At 36.4% G+C, this 19,486-nt stretch overlaps 1 protein-coding gene across 1 annotated transcript; it reads right to left on the reverse strand.

Annotated features, from left to right (window-relative positions):
• Nucleotides 1-15,492: 15,492 nt before the first annotated feature.
• LOC107041383 (zinc finger protein 512B) lies at nucleotides 15,493-16,511 on the reverse strand. Its single transcript, XM_015261910.2, has 2 exons — nucleotides 16,482-16,511; nucleotides 15,493-16,213 (listed from the first exon to the last, which is right to left on the reverse strand). The coding sequence occupies exons 1-2, from the start codon at nucleotides 16,503-16,505 to the stop codon at nucleotides 15,623-15,625; spliced, it is 615 nt and encodes a 204-aa protein (XP_015117396.1). The 5' UTR covers nucleotides 16,506-16,511; the 3' UTR covers nucleotides 15,493-15,622.
• Between the last annotated feature and the right edge of the window lie 2,975 nt (nucleotides 16,512-19,486).

A 19,486-nucleotide genomic window follows, 5' to 3' on the forward strand; every position in this document is an offset into this window, starting at 1 on the left:
GCTTTCTCAAATTCAGTGAATTATCAGAAACAATTATCATAGACATTCAACAGTTATTTAACAATTCAGTACATCGACCTCTATTAATATTTTGAAGCACTCAACAACCTAGTTCAAACCAAAGTGTAAATATAACGGTTAACGAAGTTGTTCAATTCCATAAAAATTTAGTGACGTTTTAATAGAATCATTGTTCTAATTAATTTCCGGCCTATCCTGGAGCAACGCCTCCTACATCCCCCTAAATTTAGATCCTCCCCTGTGATATTCGCATAAATTGCTTGACGAATGACGAAAAAAATTGGAAGTTACCTTTCTGCGTCAGGCGGCAGTAAAATCAATCGGCAATCGGAAATCGAGTATGTGCTATTATCAAGTGGCTCTCGCCGCGCATTTCCCGCCAATACTTCATTGAAAGAGACTCTGAACTTTTCAGGTTTCGGGTTGTTTTCCACGGGTCCAATATCATCTTCGTAGAAACCTTTATTGCAGCAATATTAGTATTCAGCAATAGTAGTCTTTTTATCACATTGTTTATGCATGTACTCACCAGCCATGTTGACGGTGACGTCCTTCCCCCATATTGTGATGAATCTCTTCTCCCCATGTCCATATAACTTAAGATGATCGTAATCCAGAATCACTTCCAGTTCAGCATCGTAAACATTTCTCGTGGAATTTGAATACCGGTTCAACGCAAAGTTCCCTGGCCATTTGCATTCTGTAATTACGTGGAAATATTGATCATCGAGTGTTATAGAGAGAAATTAGGAGCTTACTGAAAACTTCGGGAGACGTCGCTTGGAGGAGAGCGACAAGTAGCAGTGCCTTCAATGGCACTGTCGCCGACACCATTTATATCCTTTGACAACGATTGACTGAGGAGTTCAAGACGACAAATTCGAGACGATTTGCTTTGTGAATGACGGCAGTTGAATTTGACACCCACATTCCAAATGAATAAATAGTAAAATTAGGTCTTCGATTTATAGAGATACGAAATATCTAGAACAAATTTTGACGCTAAGGCCATTCTATCATTCTTTTTCATAGACATGACCTTCCCTTGTGCTCAATCTTACTATTCACACGTGTTTTTGTGATAGTTATTTACACTTTAATTTAGGAATGTCAAAGTTATTGGAATGGATCTTCAAGGCCTATTTTAGTTTACATTTGATAATTTTTGTTGTTGTGAGGCACATGAGAAATGGTCATTAGACTTTTCAGGTTCCCGGATTTTTTTCCCCCGAAAAAAATCCTCGGAAACAAATTCCCGGAATTATTTCCCTTTACGAATGTAAAAATCAATTACACAAATACACATTGCCAAAGTCAGTTTTATTTATTACATCCTTTAATCTTTGAAGACGCCAGATGAGAATTCAACTTTTTCAATAAATCAATAATAAATAAATGACGTTAATACAATAAAGTAATTGTCAACATTTTCGAACCAATTCCCCCAAATAATTCGAATTAATCTCTTGCCCCAATAATCAATGAATCTTCATTAACAAGCATTCTCGTCCTACAAAGTCGCAGATTCATAAAACAAAAACATTGACAACATTCAGCGAAACATCATCTTACACTTCCAAGACAATCCAGTTCAAAAGAAACATATTTCCAAACAACCAATCATGAATGAATAAATTACATTGTCATTATCATGTGTAACTTGGAGGAGTAACGAGAATATAATACTTTCCAACATTAACAATAAAGTTAAAAATTATAATATCTTTATTTTGCATTTTTGTCGGAGATATTTTTTCAGTGATTTTCAGGGAAAAATATTGCGCGAATACTAGACGAGGGATTTTTTTCCACGGGGAAATTTTCATTTTTCATTTTGGTATTTTTTTTTTATTTCATTACTTCAATATTGATCTACATGTGTCGTATCGCTAAATAACTAGTTTTATTATTCTAAAAACTGATACAAGTTCCCTATTTCTACGTTTCCGGTCTCAATATCTCGCAATATGATTTTGGAATATTCTTTTCAGTATTTTCAATCACCGAACGTTCCAACATCTCGGCAACAACATGATTTTTCAAGGAACCAATTGACCAACCCCCCAAACCCGTAAAATTGGCTTTAATATCTCCGATTTCCGTTATTTCAATTTTTTCTACTTTCTGAACGCAAGGCTGCTGCGAGTAGTCGAAAGACACAGCAGCGTTGAATTTAATTTCGCTTATGGTCATATTGAGTTGGCCTTCAACAGTGAAGAGAAGGTGAGCAACATATTTCGGGTATTCGTATTCTGTGACTGGTACCCCAAAGCTAACGGAAAGCGTGAATTTGTTTCCTGCTTTTGTCATTTTCCAGTCTCCGTGTCTGCGGAGGTTCATCAGGCCACTAGAAATATTCCAATTACTATCAGATGTTCCGTAGAAAAGATAGATTTGTCACGTCAGGGTTCGTATCTGTTAGAAATTTTTCGAAATTTCATGGAAAATATGGTAGTAACTCTCATGAGAGTAACATTGAATCCGATTTAGGAGAAAAATGGCTCTGAAATTTCACGCTTTAGATAGAATTCGACGGAATTCATGAGGTTTCAGTGGAAGTGAGATGGAAAGTTCGCAACTTGATTGAATTTTCAATGAAACGTAAATATTCAGAAATAAAATGAATAAATTTTCCTAAATTTTCCAGATTTTTCCGAATTTTTACGGAATAATTCAACTGAAGTCGAACAGAAAATCAATGGAATATTTAATTTTTCAATGATAATACATTCTGAAATTTCAGTAGAAATTTAATAACATGATAAACATTTCCGGGATTTGCCACGGAAAAATCAAACAAAATTTTTTGCCAGTGTATCCTGACTTATTTTATCAAATCGTGACGAAATTATGACTCGCATCATGACATTCACGTCATGTAAAATACTACAATGTGATTGACCTCGGCTGTTTGACTTTTCTATCGACAAATAACAAAAAATAAAGTAACAGATCTTCTTACCGTAGTTTTCCGTCTAAAAAATCGACCTTGACTTTCGACGCAAAAAAGCCTATGCCAGTTGAAAATATTTGGGTGATATTTGGTATTTTCATTGCGCCGTCTTCATCACTCGCGCTGGTCACCCCATAGTTCAGAGCTACATCCATCATTTTATTCCAGAGGTCCTGAAATGTAAAAAATTTCATTCGTTGAAACTGTCCTTTCATCATATCATATGAGAGATGACTATTTCAAGACTCGTTAACTGACTCGAAAAGGTCCGAAATCCATTTCAGTCTCGTACTGCGCACCAGCTACGGATTTTGCCAACCAATCGGACTCTCCGGGCGATAAACAGAATTTCCTTTTGCTTGAGTATTCAATGAAATCCTCACGATTAATTTGCTGCAACTCCTGGCACAGGTGGTACTCCAAACACGTCTCAGCGAATTTTCTGATTCTGTTTCTTGCGATCATCGAAGCGGCTAATCTGAGGAAAGATGTGCTCATCAATTGCGCTAAGAGAAAAATCGACATAATATCACAAAAATCATGCCAAAGGCTGCCTTATTCTCTATATTTTTTATATCCAAAGGCTAAGATTCTTTGTTTAAAAATACTTCTAATACTTCTAGTTCGCTCAACTGCATTACTTTGATAATAAAAAGGTATTATTATTTATGTTCAATTATACCTAGTTGCACGGGGTTCGGAAGGGAGCAAAATGTAGAAATCGGAAAGGTTATACATGTGAAAATAATTATTAAAAAATTATTCACAAAAATCATTTCTTGAGCGAAAAACATCGCATACATATTTGATCAATTTATGGCAGTTTCCAGTCAAGAAATCGGTGCTCTTCGGGCTAAGGAGGAAGTTAGTGAATGAAAAGATGATTTTTTGGAATGAGATAATATTGCTTCAAAGACATGAATAGTTGGAGCTCAACGCGATTGAGCGTAAACGACGGTTCTTGACGTGGATACGTCTATGATTTCAATATGGGGGGTCATTTTGGGAAACGGTCCTTATGTGCAGCGCCATCTATCGGAATTCTAGAAAATTCTAGACAGTTCAAGGTAATTCGAGAAATTCATTGAAATTTCGAGAAAATTCAGGGAGTTTCTAGAAAATTCGAGGGAATGCAAGGAGTTTCTATGAAATTCGAGAAAGAACGAAAGACCATGGACGTATCCACGTACAATTACAGTTGTATAAAAAATACAGCCGGCTGCAATTTTTTTTTAATATCTGGAGGTTTTCCTCTGCATAAACTCTCCATTCATTGAATATGAAAGTCACCGAATCTCTATTCATGATTCACTAAATCGAAGCTTTTAATGTTTTTAGTCATTTTCTCATCTTATGACGCGAAAAAAACGATTTCTTGTGGCAAGAAATTTTCACTTTATCGCGAAATATCCATGTTCAAGTCACGAACACTTCACAGAAATCTAACTTTGTCTGGCACATCATCCAAAATTCTTATCCCAAGAAATTTATCCTCAAGAGATGAGATATTTGACGCAACAAATTAGTTTTGTGATACTATCACGATATTTCTCTCAGTGTGCACCGAGGAATTAGGAGAATTTAGACTTACTGTTCGTTATCTGCCGGCAGCAAAACCAATCGGCAATTCGAAATCGAATATGTAGCATTGTCCACCGGTTCTCGCTCTGCATTTCCCGTCAGTTCTTCTTTGAAAGTCACTCTAATCTTTTCCGACCAAAATTCACTGTCGTAGAAGCCTACACCGCAGTCTCGTCAGCATTCAATTTCGTGTAATATTATTTCGTTTGTACCTACCATTCATGTTGACGGTGACGTCTTTCCCCCGAATTGAGGTGAATTTTTTATCCCCATATCCATAGAACTCGAGATGATCATGATCTATTATCACTTCCAGTTCAGCGTCATAAACATCCGTTGTCGAATTCGAATACGCGTTTGAGCTGAAGTTCCTCGGAAAGTTGCACTCTGCATTGTAATGCAACCATTGATCATTGAGTGATTATAGACATAACTGGTAGTTGAGAGAGATTGATAGCTTACTTAATACTTCGGGAGAACTCACTTGGAGTAAAGTGAGAAGTATTGATAGCTTCAAAGCAACTGTCACTGCCAACATTTTGATCCTTTCAGAGGAATTGAGTGCATGGAGAGAAATATTCAATAAAAATTACGTATCTTTTCCGAGGAGCTATTCGCAAGCGAATTGGGTGACACCGCGATTACAAAATATAAACGTTTACCCAGGATTACGGGACTGATTACACTGATTACCATTGCCTATGTGATAACCGTGATTACCAAGAGCACAGAATGTGATTACATGATTACAAATGATTTCGTCGATTACATTCTGTGATTATCATACATGTGCAATCGTTGAAATCACAAAATATGGCCTCTTATTAAATATGAATTGATGGAATAATTAATTATTAGAACCTGCAAAGAAATGAGGAAGGAGGGGCGGGGATTAGAACAGAGGAATGCAGTCTACATGACTCCATCTAAAAATTTGGGCATTTATAAGTGCTATCAGCAAAATAAATTTACTGAATATCTACCATTGATGGAGAATGAAACTTATCAGCAGATAATTCAGAGATAATTTAGTCGTTGGTTCTCCAGAATAAGAAGAAATTTTAACTCTGTTGAATCAGTTTTGTACGGACAAATGTTCTGTGCAAAACGCATTGGCTATGCAAGGTTCTGAACCATAAACATCTGGGATTCCAAGAAAAATTGATCCAGGGATCTCTGAGACTTACCGTTGGTAGAAATGACGCGCTCGAAAATTCAAAAACAAAATTCACGGTCTCACTAGGACCAACTACGAAAGATTACACTGACTACAAATGATTACAATGATTACAAATGATCACCACTTGATTACCAAAACTTGATTACAAATATGGTAATCATATTATTACAATAATTACATTGATTTCACTGGAATTACAATTGATTACATCGGCGAGTGACACCACGATTACGCCTGAGAATAGCCTCTCGATCTTTTCGTAATTCCGGAGTGCAAGGTGGTTGTAGGAAATTTTGCAGGACTGGCACTCAATTTTTCCAGAGCGTTCCGTAATCTTTACCTGAATCTCCTATGAAACATTAGGATACCGTCACTTAAATTTTCTGAGTCGGTTCCGTAATCGGCGAGCGAACTGTGAGTTCCGTAATTTTTACTGAACATTTCTCTCCCTATGGAGAATCTCAGAGGAGCTGTTCATTGGCTGACAGCAGTTGAATTTCACATCCACATTTTCGACTGAATAAATAATGTAACTTTGTCTTTGATTTGTGGAGGCACAGAATGTGGTACACTTTCAGTACTGTACACATTGGGTGACACAAATTTTTGAATGGTGATGATTCCATCATTCTTTTGCTTCATAGTTAGTTCAACTGTGAATCGTGACCTCTCCACGTATTGCTCAATCGTTTTATCCACATGTTCTTCACTCGTAATACTTCTTTATTCATTAGTGTAGTGTATTAACACTTCTTTACTCATGTGATGCGTGAACTTATTGGAATTAGAAGCCGGGGAGAACGATGTGAATTTAGAATTTTTCTAAGATTCCTGAGAATGTATATTTTCCGACAGTTTATTCAAATATGATCTTTTTTTGAAGCCGAAGAGAGCGATGTGAATTTAGAATTTTTCTAAGATTAATGAGAATGTGAATTTTCCGACGGCTTATTGAAATATGATGTTTCAAATTCATTCAACTATGCGTGAGAAAGTTTTACTAATGTCACTTTATCGAAGTTTCAAGATAATATAGATAGCAGCATTCACTCATTTGATTTATCCAAGAATTTTCACAATAAATCAAAATAAAATGAAATCAAATAAATGATTTCGATCATCTTATTTCGTCAGACTAGAAGTGCTACATTCTTTCTGATTACGGTCTATATTTCTCGCAATCAAAGGTCCCGATGGCCTGTCTAACAATGTTCATCAGCTCTTCTTCCACCATCTGGATGATATCACTCTTCCAGGCGTTGATCATAATATCCAAAATCGATCCAAAGACGGAGTTCAGGGGCCCCAACCCAGTCAGAAAAATCTCAATCTCCCCGAACTCCGCGACTTTAATTTTCTCCATCTTCTGGACACAGGGATATTGGGAGTAGTCGATCGAGGCTGCTGCTTCCAATTTTATTCCGGCAACATTACCATCGAGCTTGCCGGCCACTTTGACAATGCCGTATTTTATCTGAGGAAAGAATGAATGAAAAAAATATTTATCTTTTTATGTCCGTTTTATTTTAGTTCATTTATTTTTATCAGTAGATTTTACAGCAAAATGTTAGTTTGAAAGTAACTCTTTTGAACTCATTCATGAGTTTCGATAATTTATGAAAAATTACCTTGTACTCTGTGAAATGTAATTGCGCGGTTGACAATCCAACGCCGCAAGAAACCCTGAATGTATTCCCAATTCTCGTGATCTCTACATTTTCGCTTCTGTGAAGCGTCGTCAGATCGCTAGAAATATCAAACATTGGAGCAACCGCATGAAACATTGGAAAAGAATAGGTATCTGGGCTATATTTCTCTTGAAAAAATTCTAAGATAATTTTTCACATAAATAATGGTTAAAATGGACACGGATTTTAAATAGAAATACAATTTTTAATTCTAATTCATTGCATTCAATGAGAAATCTTAAAAATTAACAGATTTGTCATATTTTTAATGCCATTTTCCAACTTATTTTCAATTTATTGAGGATTAGTTTCAAATTCACAGAGACTGAACTTTTTTTTTCATGACACTTACCCCCACTCCGCAGGAAGGGGATATATCCATCAATTTGGAATAGAAGTCCTCCATTTTTCTTCAATTTTTCCAAAACATTATATTGAAATATATTATCGTTCATTATTCACGAACAGAATTATGCATTTTATGAATTCTTTGGAATCAATAAGCAAAACGGAAGAATTTTTTCGGAGAACCTTCGGGGGAAAGTTTTTACCGATAAATTTTTTCGGGAGAAATATAACCGTCAATTACCCACCGAAATATTCCGCCTGCTGCATCAAAAAGGCCTTTCATCTTGAAGACGCTTGCGCCAGTCGTAAATTCATGGGTGATATTGGGCAAGCCCAACGAGCCATTTATCTGGTCCAAATTAGCAATCACTTCAGTGAGCGTGACGTCCACCACCTTGTTTATAATATCCTACCGAGTAATAGCCTTAATTTATCGAATTAACTCCTCACCATTAAACAGACTGACTAATTATCTGAACAACGTGGAATCACCTGGAAAGCCCCGAGATCTGCTTTGGGCTCTGACGGTGCACGTGCTATCAAGTCGGGCAACGAACTCGGCACTCCTGGCGGGAAGCAGAATTTTCCGTTGTTCGAACTTTCAATGAATTCCCACTGATTGATGTTCTTTAATCTTTCACACATGTGGGATTCCAAGCATGATTCTGCTAGTCTTCTGACCCCGTTTCTTGTGATCATTGGAGTGGATGATCTGAGGAATCATTGCAGTATCGATTATTTAATAATAATTGCGGTAGAAAAATCACTGTCCGAAATTAAGATGCTTTTGTCCTCTTTTTTAAGACATTCGTATTTTCAAATTTGAGTTATTTTTAGGGTTTTTAATTCAGACACTAGGGCATGGATTCTAGATGTTCTGGGTGTCGGATTCGAAGATATTTATTTCCAAATACTTCAATGTCTTAAATTAAGACGTCTTAAATATGGCAGTTTTTACACTGTAATGGGTTTTTTTTAAAATTATCTCTCTATATTATAAAAATCCAAATCGACTTCTGGTGATGAAAATTTTGTGCTCGAAATTAAGACTGCATAATTAATGGTCACAAGGTCAAAATACCGGTCATGAGGATCAGAATAAAGGTGATGAGGTTCAGAATCAGGGTCACAGCGGTCAGATTAAGGGTCGTGAGAATCAGATTGAGGGTCTCAAGGGTCCGATTAGGGGTCACGAGTGGTATAATGAGGGTCACGAGGGTCGCTAAGGTCGGAATAAGGATCACGAGGATCTCGTTAAAGGTTACAAGGGTCGCAAAGGTCAAAATAAGGGTCACGAGGATCTGATTAAAGCTCGCAAGAGTCAAATCAAGGGTCACAGCGGTCAGATAAAGGGTTGTGAGAATCAGATTAAGGGTCACAATCGTCAGATTAAGGGTCACAAGGGGTATAATGAGGGTCACGAGGGTCGCAAAGGTCAGAATAAGGGTCACGAGGATCTGATTAAATCTCGCAAGGGGCAGATTAAAGGTCACGAGAGGTATAATGAGGGTCACAAGGGTCAGAATAAGGTTTACAAGGGTCATATGTGAGTCATATGGGTGTTGGCGAGTGAAGTGAGCAAAGGGCGAAGCCTTAATGTACTTTACAATTATATTAATTAATAATTCAAAAAAATTCTAAAGCACAATTCACTTCTTTGACTTTTACTTAATAAATTTCTTTCTTTCTTCTTTTCATTCAATTGAAGAAAAATTATATTCTCTTCATAAATCGTTTTCTACCTTTGAAATCGGGAATCGTACTCACTTTTCTTCATTGGCAGGTAGCAATATCAATCGACAATTGTAAACCAAGTATGTCGTGTCATTCAATAGAACTCTCTGCGCATTTCCCGTTATTTCTTCATCGAAAGTCTCCTTGAATGCTCTGGGCTGTGAGTTAATTCCCACGGGCATATAATTATCCGTATAACTACCTACAACTTCATTCATATTAGCTCGTTATTTCATCCCACATCCTCTCTTTGATACGCTTACTGTCGAAATTGACGGTGATATTCCGCCCCCGAATCGCTATGAACTTGTTCTTTCCGTAGCCGTAGAGCTCTACTTTTTTGTAATCAAGTGTTATTTGTAAATCTGCGTTATAAACGTCCGCCCTTCCATTTGCATGTGTGTGCAAACTGAAATTTGTGGGTACATTGCATTCTGTAAATTCATGAAGATGTTAATCATCATTTTTTGATGAAGGGAAAAGGAGTTTTGATCACGCAAAATATGAATAATTATCATTGTAATTTTTCACTGGAGATAAAGAATTTTTTTATTAGAATGATTTCCAATAAATTTTCTGCTGTTTGGAAAATTTAGAATTCGGTGTAAGGATTAAATTAAATTAAACTAGATTAGGTGGAAAAAAATGGTGAATATTTAGTGTTATTCAAATTACATTTTGCACAGAATTATTATTTTTTCAACACTCGTTGTTTATAAATAAATGATTGAAATCAATCAAATTCTGATTGTGAATAAATTTATAACAATTACGGATAAATGATTTTTATGATGGAAAATTGATTGTTTGTAAATCATTTATAGAAAATGCTCGTAATTTTCAACAACCACAATTTTTAAATTATTTTATCAATTCTCTTCCAAAAGCTTTCTAATTTTTTTTAGACTTTCTAGATGTTTTCTAACAGTTCAATATCGAGATTTTAATTCACACCTGCAAAGTTTAAATAATAAAATCATTGTAATAATAAAATCACAGCCAAAGTACTTGGATATCCCTAAAAGGAAACAATCTTAAAATTCTTATTAACGCAAATTTCAAATTTTTCAATCGAAACGTGAATATTAAATATCAAATTACTCTGGATCGTCAATTAATTTAAAATTGAGGAGTATATTTACTCGAATCCTTCTCATTTCTATCAATTTTCATGGAATAATTGAGTCAAAATTTCCAGTTTCCCCTGATTTTTCCGTAGAACCTTGAATTTTCAATGTCGAAATTCAGCCCTAAAATGTCAAAAGTCTACAATAAATCCATTGCGTACTTAAAACGTCAGTGGTAGCAGCATGCATGAGAAACAGTACCACCGACAGCTGCAATACACCAATACTCCCCAGCATACTTCAAACCGATTGATGAAAAACCTCAATCCAAAGATACCAATCAGTCAAATGCAGTCAATTTCCAGACGAACAGCTGCTAATACCTCGACTAATAATGAGATATTTATTAGCAAGCGTCGATTGGGTTTCACCCCCGCAATTTAACTCAAATAAACGTATAATGAAATTGTGTGTTTGATCCAATCCAATCGCATTGCCAGGATCTACGATTCAATTAACGGGGACACAGAATGAGTAACAAGTTCACTACTGTGTGGTAGAACTTCAGATGGTGGATGCAGTGCTGTATTCCACCGGTCTAGGAGTTTGTGTTTACGATTCCAGACACGAGGCAATGCAATTAATTACATCTGAGACAGTATACAAATTGTGGCGGTGTAATATGTGATTCACTAACGAGTCACTTGAACCCCAACCATAGAATTTCAATATATTTCGACAATACGAAATGCCTGACTCGTCGAGTTCAACTGATTCCATAATTTCTCTTGTTTTGAATACCAAAAACGCTTAGTCTTTATCTAATCTCAGCAATCCATCTGCTTCCCGGGTGATATATGCACTCATTTACTTATTAACGCACGTCAAAACCACCGGAATGGAAACCTGGGGCGATAAGAAGTCCAGCGGTGGAAAGTGGATGGAAAGGAGCGAATGTGTGCGAATCGACTCATTCATAGATACCAGAATCTGAGAGATGTCTAGACGCTTATTATCCTGTACAGTCCGAGCCTCAGGATTAATCCGGAGAAAAACTATTCACCTCTTGCGTTAGCTTCCTAGATCATTAAACGTGATTACACCTTGTGTTGAATAATTGCATGGGAAAGCAACAGTTTCACGTTTATCTTCGGGAATTGTAATTTTGATTTTTTTTTTGTGAGTGGTTTAATTGCCCTTGATACATTCGTCGTTTGCAGGTGGATGAGGCGACTCGGAAGGCATTGGAAACTGGGTCAAATGTGTTATTTCAGCGGTTGGATAATAACAACATCTTTCGGAAATTTTTGAATGTTTGACATACAAGTCATCAAATTTAAGACAATTCGAAACACTTGAAGACTATTCAGTCGTTCTCGACGGCAAACGATCCTTCGGACATTCAGAATATCTTAATGTCTTAATTTGAGACACTAAAGAATTAAAAACAAGTGGGAAATTGCTCTTGTATTGCAATTATAGTTACAGTATAATTACTTTTGGTAATAAATTAGCAATATGCTTCCAAATGGTTATTTTGCATGCCATTTCCTGCTATCATGTATATTTCATTGTTTATTCCATTTTATTAAATTGAATGAGATTTATTTTTAACTAATTTTGTCAGATTTTCAACTTAGTTGAATGTTATTATCATCATTATTCTTATTATCTCTTTCTTCTATACAACCGATTGTTTTTTTTTACGGTTCTATCTCTCCCCTCAGCCCTTTGATAAAATGTTAATGGAAAAATTTTATTTACACATACTTGAATGAATTGAATGTGATGTACATTTGAAGAAAATATCAGAAAGCTCACTTTCAGGGAAATTTATGAAAATTTCGAAATTTTCAACAATCGTCATAAAATCAAATCAACCAATATAACTATCGTAATCATCTTTTAACTTCGACTTAATGGCATTGAAACAAACATTTTACGCTGTGATTGAATTCATTTGAAGCATGAAATTCAAAGATATCCCCGGAATTCTGATTTTCAAAAAATACAAAATTTTTGCAAATTTTCAAATAAATCAAAATAACGATTATTGCTATCGCCTTCATCTTCGAACTCTGTTAAAAGGATATTCAAATAAATTTTTAAAGCCATCAATCAATCAATTCAGAACATTTTTTTTAGTTATCGTGGGACAACTGATTTTCTAAAAAATTTGGAAATTAAAAAACTAATTGATGAATTAAATTTTAATTAATGGCGATCGATAGGGCTCAATAATATCTACATTTGAAAAAAAAAAGATTTAATTCCATCCATTCACCAGTGAACAATTCAGTAGCGTAGTGGTAAAACTGTTTAAGTCGACTTATCTCCCAGTTGAGTATTTGAGGAATATTTCCGAATCTAAGGGAGATAGGGAAATTTTCGTAATAACATTTGTTGTAGCTCTCAATCGGGTCTACAAAAAAGGTTATAATAAAAATTTTGCTATCTCCCGAAGATTCCGAGATATTCATTGAAAACTAGTCAATAGTCAAAATTGACTTATATCGTTTTACCACTTCGCTACTGAATTGAAGAAAAACTTTCTTGAAAACGTACACAGGAGGTCTAAAAACTGCATTTTCGACCTTCTTGGATCATACTAGGTCTATATAACACCAAAAATCACAAACTTCAATGTGAACGATTCCAAAGCTTCCATCCGGGAGCAAAAAGCGTACAAAAGTGTCTTCATTTCAGAAACTAATTTTTTTAGTGTCAAAGGAAAATTGAAAAAAATCAACTGAATCATTTTCATATTCACGCTGTATGTTTCTGCAAGTTAATTGAATTTTTCTTTTCATCTCAAACCACAGCACTTTGTACAAAATGTAAATACCCAGTGGAAAACCCTCGGGCGATTGCCAGTCGCAAGCTGACTTGCGACGAATTCCGTTGGAAATGGAATAAATAAGATCACTCACTTGCATTTCTCCCACTATTCATACGTTTTGTGAGCATAATAAACATTCAACGTTAAAGGTTACGTGATGGAAGTCGTAGAAGACAGTTCCTGGCTTTTCCATGAAAGTATGTTTGTGTCGATTTTGTCGATCATTTATTCGTCACTCAACTACTTTCAATTTCCATTGAACGGAAACCGTTACGTTCTCGCCCCGGAAACGGCTTCCACGTCTTTCGTAACAGACTGGGTACTTGCGGGAGGTCCAATAGGTGTAACAACACTGCATCGATAAATAATGGGTGACGGCAACAGCGGGAAATGGTGGATGGAAAAAAATGAGGAATCCGTATGAAAGAATAGGTTGCATTGTGGGAAAATCGGGGTAGAGTTGGCTGCGGGGAATTTCTCGGGTATTTCGTGTTTAATGAGCAGTTCTTGGGACGAACGTCCTTCATTAAACGAATCTTTGATGATCCGTTCGATTACCTCCTGCCTTTGTTCCGAGATAGTTGGGGAATACTGTGTGAACTACTGCGTAAAAAGTGGCATAAATTTGTTAATGTCACAAAGGAGAATCGCGTGAAGAAATTTTCCTTCTCTTTATTCATTGGTAATTGCAGATTGAAACAATAATTTTTAATTAGAGATGAACTCATCGGAGATTTCTGGAATGAGAGACTCACAGAGACTCTCTTTGATCCGACTGCACTGTTGGAAAAAAAATGAAATTTTAGGGCAGTGACACTGAATGCGAATTAAGGGAAAAAATCATGAAATTTCAGGTTTCACTGAAAATTCAGTAAGATTCCAGAATTTTAAGCAGCATAAAGACGAGGATTCCTCAATTACTTTGGATTTCTAATCTAATGGGAATATTCAGTGTCAAATTACATAAAATTTTCAGTGAAACCTGAAATTTCATGATTTTTTCCCTTAATTCGCAGTCAGTGTCACTGTCCTGAAAATTCAAGAATATATTTACCGGAATTTTCTGGTTTTCTATTTATTTTCAGGGAAAAATGGAACTGAAATTTACAGTTCTCTTCGATTTTTCCACGAAATTCTGGATTTTCCATGACGAAATTTCTTGAAATTTCAGTGGTAATTGAATTTGATAAAAATTTCCAAAAAGTGTACTGGAAATTTCAGACAAAATTTTTTAACAGTTATGTGCAGAGATCGAATTAATACATTTCCGTCGTAATTTATAAGTCGATAATAAGTCTAGTGGTGAAAGCTAGTAATCCTCCGAAATCAACTTCATGATGATGCTTCTTAATCACGACTAGTTTCTTCTCCTCGATAACTACTGTCACTTTGACTGGGTAGCGAACTGGCTACATCACTTTAATAGCCGCCTCCATCCAAGCTAGTTAGGACGTACAGTTGCGAACTATTGCGTAAAAATTGTTAAAAATTATTGTTGCAAAATATCCATTTACTTGAGAGAAGTATTTATTTTTTCAATACCGTATTGCTCCGCTCGAGTCATTCTCAGGCAATCCTCATTAGGTTTCGATTATATCAATTATATTGTTCTAGAAGATGTTCATGTTAGTTATGACATTGAGTGAACTCCTTCAATAATTATCAACATTAAAAGATTGATCGAAATTCTTCCCTCTAGAAAATAAGAAATTTAGGAAAAATGAATAATCATTAGAGGAGTTCATCCAAGGTCATACGTAACGTAGTCATCCTCTAGAGCAACATGATTGTTATAATTAAAACCTAATCAGGCTCGCCTGGGAATGACTCGATTGGAGAAATACGATTTTGAAAAAATAAACGCTTTTTTCAAGTAAATGAATATTTGGCTAAATTATTTTTTTTCTCAGTGTAGGTATGTCTCTTTGATTATTGGGGGCTATCGCCTCGTCCATTCCAAGCAATTAAGGAACTACAGTGTGAACTATTGCGTAAAAATTGTCACAAATTCTTTAATGTCGCAAAGGAGAATCGCATGGAGAAATCCTTTCTTTATTTATTGGTAACTACAGGTTGAAACAACAATTTTCAATTAAACATGAATTCATCGTAGATTTCTTGAACGAGAGACTCACAGAGATCCTCTTCGACCCGACTGCGCAGAGATCGAATTAATACATTTTCGTTATAATTTACAAGTTGATAATTAGTCTAGTGGTGGCCGAAGCCGCCGAACTCATGACCTCCGAAGCCCCCGAATCCTCCGAAATCGCCTCCATGATGATGCTCCTTAACCAGGACTGGGTACGGCTCCTTGACGACCACTGGTACCTTGACTGGATACGGCACCGGTTTGTGGACGGGGTAGGGGACTTTGACGGGCACCTCCACAGGGTACGGCACCTTCACAGGCACCTTAACGGGCACTTTAACTGGGTAGGGAACTGGCTTCTCCACCGGGTAGGGCACGGCTTTTTCCACCGTCACGGGGTATGGTGCGGGCACATGAACGGGATATGGACGATCGACTGGCACCTTTACGGGAACTTTGACGGGGTAGGGTACTGGCACGTGCTTTGTGATTGTCACTGCCTTGACGTGCTCAACGTGACCGTGGTCACCACCAAAACCACCACCGAAACTACCACCAAAATCATGACCACCGAATCCACCGAACCCATGATCACCGAGACTCAACTCCAGGCCACGCTTTGGTTTCTCCGGGCTTGTTGACTGCTTGTCCTCGGATTTTTTCGAGTCCTCAGCGACAGCTACCGCCAGTAAACCGCAGAGGAAGAGGATCTGATGAGAATTCAAAGCATTTATTCAAAAAACAACGATTTAAGTTCACTTTCATGATTTCCTCCACTTTTTTATGAATATCTCGGAACCGAGGGGAGATAGCAGAATTTGTGTCAAAACATTTTCTATAGTGCTCACTCCGCTCTACAAAAAAGGTCATAACAGTTTTTTTGATATGCCAATTAGTTTCGGAGATATCGAGGGAAAAGGATTGTGAAGGAAAGTTCGGGGAGCGAAAAAAGTCTTTTAACATACGTTCCTTACTCACTTTCAATTTTCCAGTGCTGTCCATGTTGAAAGACTGTGAGCACACTGATTCTCTGGTGGCTACCCCCGCTTTTATACGTACGTGGCTGTCTTAACATTCAGTCCCGTCAAACGACGAAACCAGCCGTGATGGTAGAAAAATTGCAAGAAAGGCGGGCGTCAGAGGAAGTTGATATACGAGAGGAAAGGAATTGTTCATTTGTGTGGGTGTGTGCATGTTTCGGCGGGTTTTCACCGGCGCCTTTGTCCTGTCTCGTCGTGATTATTACTATTTTTCCGTTTATGTTGCGTATACGATTCTAGGTAACTGCTGGCATTTTTTTTTCATTCGTTTCAACGGATTTTGTTGCTCTCTATCCCTGACACTCTTGACTCCCTGGGATTGTTTCCAGTCTTTTGGGTTTCTCAATGTTTCAGGTTCCTCCCTCGGTCCTCGCGCAATCCTTTGTCCGGCGCTTTTGTTTTTACGAAATGCTCGTTGAGGTCCTTCTCTCACTCATTATACGGCATTATGGGATTCATTTTGATATGAGAATCCATTAAAGTACAGTTTCTCGTTGTTCTCGGGATAAATACCTTTCGAACGAGCTAGTTCGAGTTATTCTGCAATTATACGAATGAATTATTAGGGGGATTTTACGAGGGTCTTTGAGAGTTATGGAGTTTTACGTGGTCAATGCTCTCAATCCAATAACTATCCTCGCTCTGGATTAAGTCGAAAACGATAACTTTTTAACCAAAGCCACTGGGGTCTCGCGGTAATCTGGGGAATATAATTCAATTGGATTCGGGGGCAATTTTATGTTTCTTCAATACCATTTTGGCGGCGGCGGGAAGTATTGCTGTAGTATAGACAATTTTTAATTCTTAAGGCAATTTAGGTGAATTTAAGGCACGAGCAAAATTTAAGTAAGTAAAATTATGGGTGGAATTGAAAAAATAAATGATGTATTTGGGAAAATAAGTGAGACATATGTTCTGCTGTCAGCCAAAAAAATTATAGAATTTTCCTTGAACATGAGAAAATAAGATTTGCTGAAAATGACTGACCATCCTTGATGTATTTTTTCTATGGTATAAACCTATGGAGTTCTCTCAGATCACATGCGATTTCTACTGATTACAACAAAAAAATTAATTTTTGTCAAAGAACTTGAATTTTCTTGTCAAATCGGTCAATTTCCCTCAATAAATCTGTTCCACTCCATCAAATGTCCTCACGTGGAACATAACTTTTCAGCGGAGCTAATTTTTTCTCAGTGTAGAATGTCCAGAATGCATGCCTTAATGTCTCAATTCGAAACACTAAAAATTTCTTAAATGTGGGGATGGGCAAACATTTTAAAAATTCTCCTAAAAATCGATAACAATTTCTCTGTTGACCAGCAAATATCCGAATTTTTACCAACACATGATAATTTGAAGAGGAAACTACAATTTTCCTGTCCAAAAATGTGTTATTGGCAAAGCTAAATTATTTCGAGGGACAATTTTTTTTAGGAAAAAAGTATTCTTTCCTTGTTAATGTATTTTTTCCATGGTATAAACCTATGGAGTTCTTTCAGATCACATGCGATTTCTACTGATTACAACAAAAAAATTAATTTTTGTCAAAGAACTTGAATTTTCTTCTGTCAAATCGGTCAATTTCCCTCAATAAATCTGTTCCACTCCATCAAATGTCCTCACGTGGAACATAACTTTTCCGCGGAGCTAATTTTTTCTCAGTGTAGAATGTCCAGAATGCATGCCTTAATGTCTCAATTCGAGACACTAAAAATATCTTAAATGTAGGGATGCAAACGTTTTAAAAATTCTCCTAAAAATCGATAACAATTTCTCTGTTGACCAGCAAATATCCGAATTAATGGCAAATGGAATAATACCGAGATAAAATCTATCCTCCAGGGATAGGTTAACATCTCGCATAAATTCCACAAAGCTGCATTCTCACGAGTACCACCAGTAATTACCTAGGTGTGCGTGACTCGAATTTGTCGTTGGGGCTGAAAACCAGTGCATTCAAAATGCCCATTCATTGAGTGCATGCATCCCTCGCCCTCGCCACCCCCTCCCCACCCTCCAAACATACCTTTATGTATGGCTTTGAAATAGAGTTCACGGGGGTAAATCAATGGTGCGCAAGTTCACGGGTGCCACGTACAATTCCACGCCCTCTCACACCACCATTATCATTCCCAGCGAATTATCCGTCTATTATTATTCATTCGATAAATCAGGGGCTACGAAAAAATATGCTCGTTCTTGACGTTTTGATAAAGTTCGGATCCTTCGCAGTGTTTTTAGGGGTGATCGAGTGGAATTGAGACGAAGAAGGTTGAATAAAACCGGATGCGGAGAAATGTTTTAGTTGAATTGAATCAAATTGGTGAAAATATGCGATTTTAATTTTAGTTTTTATTTACACAAAATAAATTGTTTAAAAAAAATATAAACAAATGTTTGTTTGATCGAAATAAAAGCTCTTTTGCTTGACGGAAAAACGTTACATTTATTTTAACGGAATTTTTTTATATGAAATTTTACAATTGAAACGAAAGAGGAAAATTTAATATTGGATCAGCATTTTTTTAAGAATATCCAACGACTTTGGCTTTTTTTCTCCAGTGAAATGCGTTTCCCAGGGCTTTCCCTTGACCCAAAACTCCCGGAAATCTCGATATTGAACCGTTAGAAAAAGTTTGAAAAATCTGAAAAAAATTAGAAATTTTATTTCTAGAGAAAGATTAATGAAATAATTGAAAACTTATAATTTCGGAAAATTACGAGTATGGTCTATAAATAATTTATAAACGTTTAATTTATTCATATTCAGAATTTTACCAGAAATATGCTCGTTCTTGACGTTTTGGTAAAGTTCAGATTCTTCGCAGTCTTTTTAGGGGTGATCGAGTGGAATTGAGAGGAAGAAGGTTGAATAAAACTGGATTCGGAGAAATGTTTTAGTTGAATGGAATCAACCCGGTGAAAATAAAATGTGATTTT

Source organism: Diachasma alloeum, unplaced genomic scaffold (genome assembly GCF_001412515.2).
Source record: "Diachasma alloeum isolate Michigan unplaced genomic scaffold, Dall2.0 Dall_scaffold_00364, whole genome shotgun sequence".
NCBI lineage: Eukaryota > Metazoa > Arthropoda > Insecta > Hymenoptera > Braconidae > Diachasma > Diachasma alloeum.